The 2,217-nt window shown below is 43.7% G+C and overlaps 1 protein-coding gene across 3 annotated transcripts in view; it reads right to left on the reverse strand.

Moving 5' to 3' along the window:
• Positions 1-2,217, reverse strand: part of pkn1b (protein kinase N1b) — a 53,177-nt gene that overhangs the window by 5,422 nt on the left and 45,538 nt on the right. For all 3 annotated transcript variants that reach the window (XM_024272518.2, XM_036213361.1, XM_024272517.2), the window contains exons 15-19: positions 901-992; positions 647-823; positions 507-569; positions 355-431; positions 129-271 (exon numbers count right to left, since the gene is read on the reverse strand). In XM_024272518.2, the coding sequence (XP_024128286.1) occupies positions 129-271; positions 355-431; positions 507-569; positions 647-823; positions 901-992 (552 nt within the window). The remainder of the gene's footprint in view (positions 1-128; positions 272-354; positions 432-506; positions 570-646; positions 824-900; positions 993-2,217) is intronic.

Raw genomic sequence — 2,217 nt, forward strand, 5'->3', positions numbered from 1 at the left:
TGTTTTTTTTCTTCAAGCTTTTATTCTGTTTTTTTCATTCCCATTAAGCTGATCCTGATTTGACTCCATACTCAGGCCTCTAAATGCAGCAGATAAACCAGAAACCGCCGTGCGTCCCTGTGGCTCACCTCTCCCACCAGCATCTCATAGATGAGCACCCCGAGCCCCCACCAGTCCACCGCTCTGGTGTACGACGTGTCTGTCAGCACCTCCGGAGCCAAAAACTCAGGGGTCCCACAGAACGTGCTAGTTCTGTCTCCAAAACCCATTCCTGAGAAGAAAAAGGAACAATCAGACTGAAAACAGAAGAACTGATGGACTTTACGGTAAGAATGGAAGATTCTGAGCACAGACCTTCTTTACAGAGACCAAAGTCGGCAATCTTCACAAAACCTTCTGTGTCCAGGAGCAGGTTGTCCAGCTTCAAATCCCTGAGACAGAACGGGAACGTCAGTCCAGGAAGGACAAAGGAGAAAACTGGAAAACTTCACTGATCCGAGGCTCACCTGTACACGATCTTATGGTCATGAAGGAACTGTAGACCCAGAACCACACAGGCAGAGTAGAACCTGTCCAGATCAGGCAGACGGAGAGTTTGAGAAAACAACCAAACAAACAGATATGGAGGACGTGACGCAGGACTCACACGGCTCGCGGCTCCGAGAAGACGTCAGCGTGAATGTGCATCATGAGGTCTCCGCCCGCCGTGTACTCCATGACAAAACACACGTGCTCCGGCGTCTGGAAGCACGCGAACAGGTTGACCAGGAAGGGGTGGTGGGAGCCGTTGACCGTCTCAAAGATCCGCTTCTCACACATCAGACTGCAGACAGCAGGGGGCGGGGCTCAGTCACGAGAGATGGAGCGAGCAGCAGGACTGTGAAGGACGTCAGCGGTTACCTTTCTACCTCGTCTCGAGCCACGATGTCCCCCTTCTTCAGAGCTTTGATGGCGAACAGGCCGCCCGTCTTCTTGTACTCGGACAGCAAAACCTGAGGAGTTTGGAGAAGGAAGTCGCTTCAAAACCAAAATTCAGTTTTAGGAGGATGAGAGGTGCTTTTCTAAACACGTAACCTTTCAATCCAACATTTTTAACTGAATAAACTCAGTGGGATACTGTGAAAACCTTAAATAACAAACATTCAAACATTGAGCATGTCAATGGTTTATACTGGTCCGTCTGCGTTGTTATAGATTCCTGACGCCATCCAAGGTTTAATGTACGTTATCGGCTGGTTACGTCATCTTAAATATAAACAAAAAACTTTATGAATTTCTATTTTGAAAGTACAAGAGAAGCTTTATTTTTTAAACCATGAGCCGTTTTCTGTTTATGCAGTTTTTAGCTGTGAAATTGAGGTGTTGACGGACTAGAAATAAAATAAACTCTAAACACGGAGCTGTGTGACGTATTTCCGGTTGTGGCTAACTCAATACATTGACTTAGCAAGTCTCTGTGTACCATTCCTGGTATTGTCTAATTTTCATTATTTCTTACATTATATGTTAGATTGTCGTAATGTGTACTAGTGCTGCCACAAACGTTTATTTTAGTTGTTAAAAGTCACCGATTATTTTTTCCAATTAGTCGACTAATCGGGTCATGAGCAGACTGGATATAAAGCACACATCTTAACCATCATTAGCTTTAAACTAACTAACAACTAGATATATAGCTTTACCTGCATAATGCTAGTGTGAATGCTGTAAGCTGAATTTGGTCGCTAAAGATGCTAGTGCTAATAGCTGAAGATGCTGAAATTGATAGCTGAAATCACTAAAGCTAATAGCTGAAAACGCTGAAGCTAATAGCCGAAAACGCTGAAGCTAATAGCTGAAATTGTTGAAGCTAATAGCCAAAAACGCTGAAGCTAATAGCTAAAGGCGCTGAAGCTAATAGCTGAAAACGCTGAAGCTAATAGCCGAAAACGCTGAAGCTAATAGCTAAAGGCGCTGAAGCTAATAGCTGAAAACGCTGAAGCTAATAGCCGAAAACGCTGAAGCTAATAGCTGAAATTGCTGAAGCTAATAGCTGAAAACGCTGAAGCTAATAGCTTAAATTGCTGAAGCTAATAGCTGAAATTGCTGAAGCTAATAGCTGAAAACGCTGAAGCTAATAGCTGAAATTGCTGAACCTAATAGCTGAAAACGCTGAAGCTAATAGCTGAAATTACTGAAGCTAATAGCTGAAAACGCTGAAGCTAATAGCTGAAATTG

The sequence above is a fragment of the Oryzias melastigma genome, linkage group LG8, assembly GCF_002922805.2.
Source record: "Oryzias melastigma strain HK-1 linkage group LG8, ASM292280v2, whole genome shotgun sequence".
In the NCBI taxonomy this organism is placed as follows: Eukaryota; Metazoa; Chordata; class Actinopteri; order Beloniformes; family Adrianichthyidae; genus Oryzias; species Oryzias melastigma.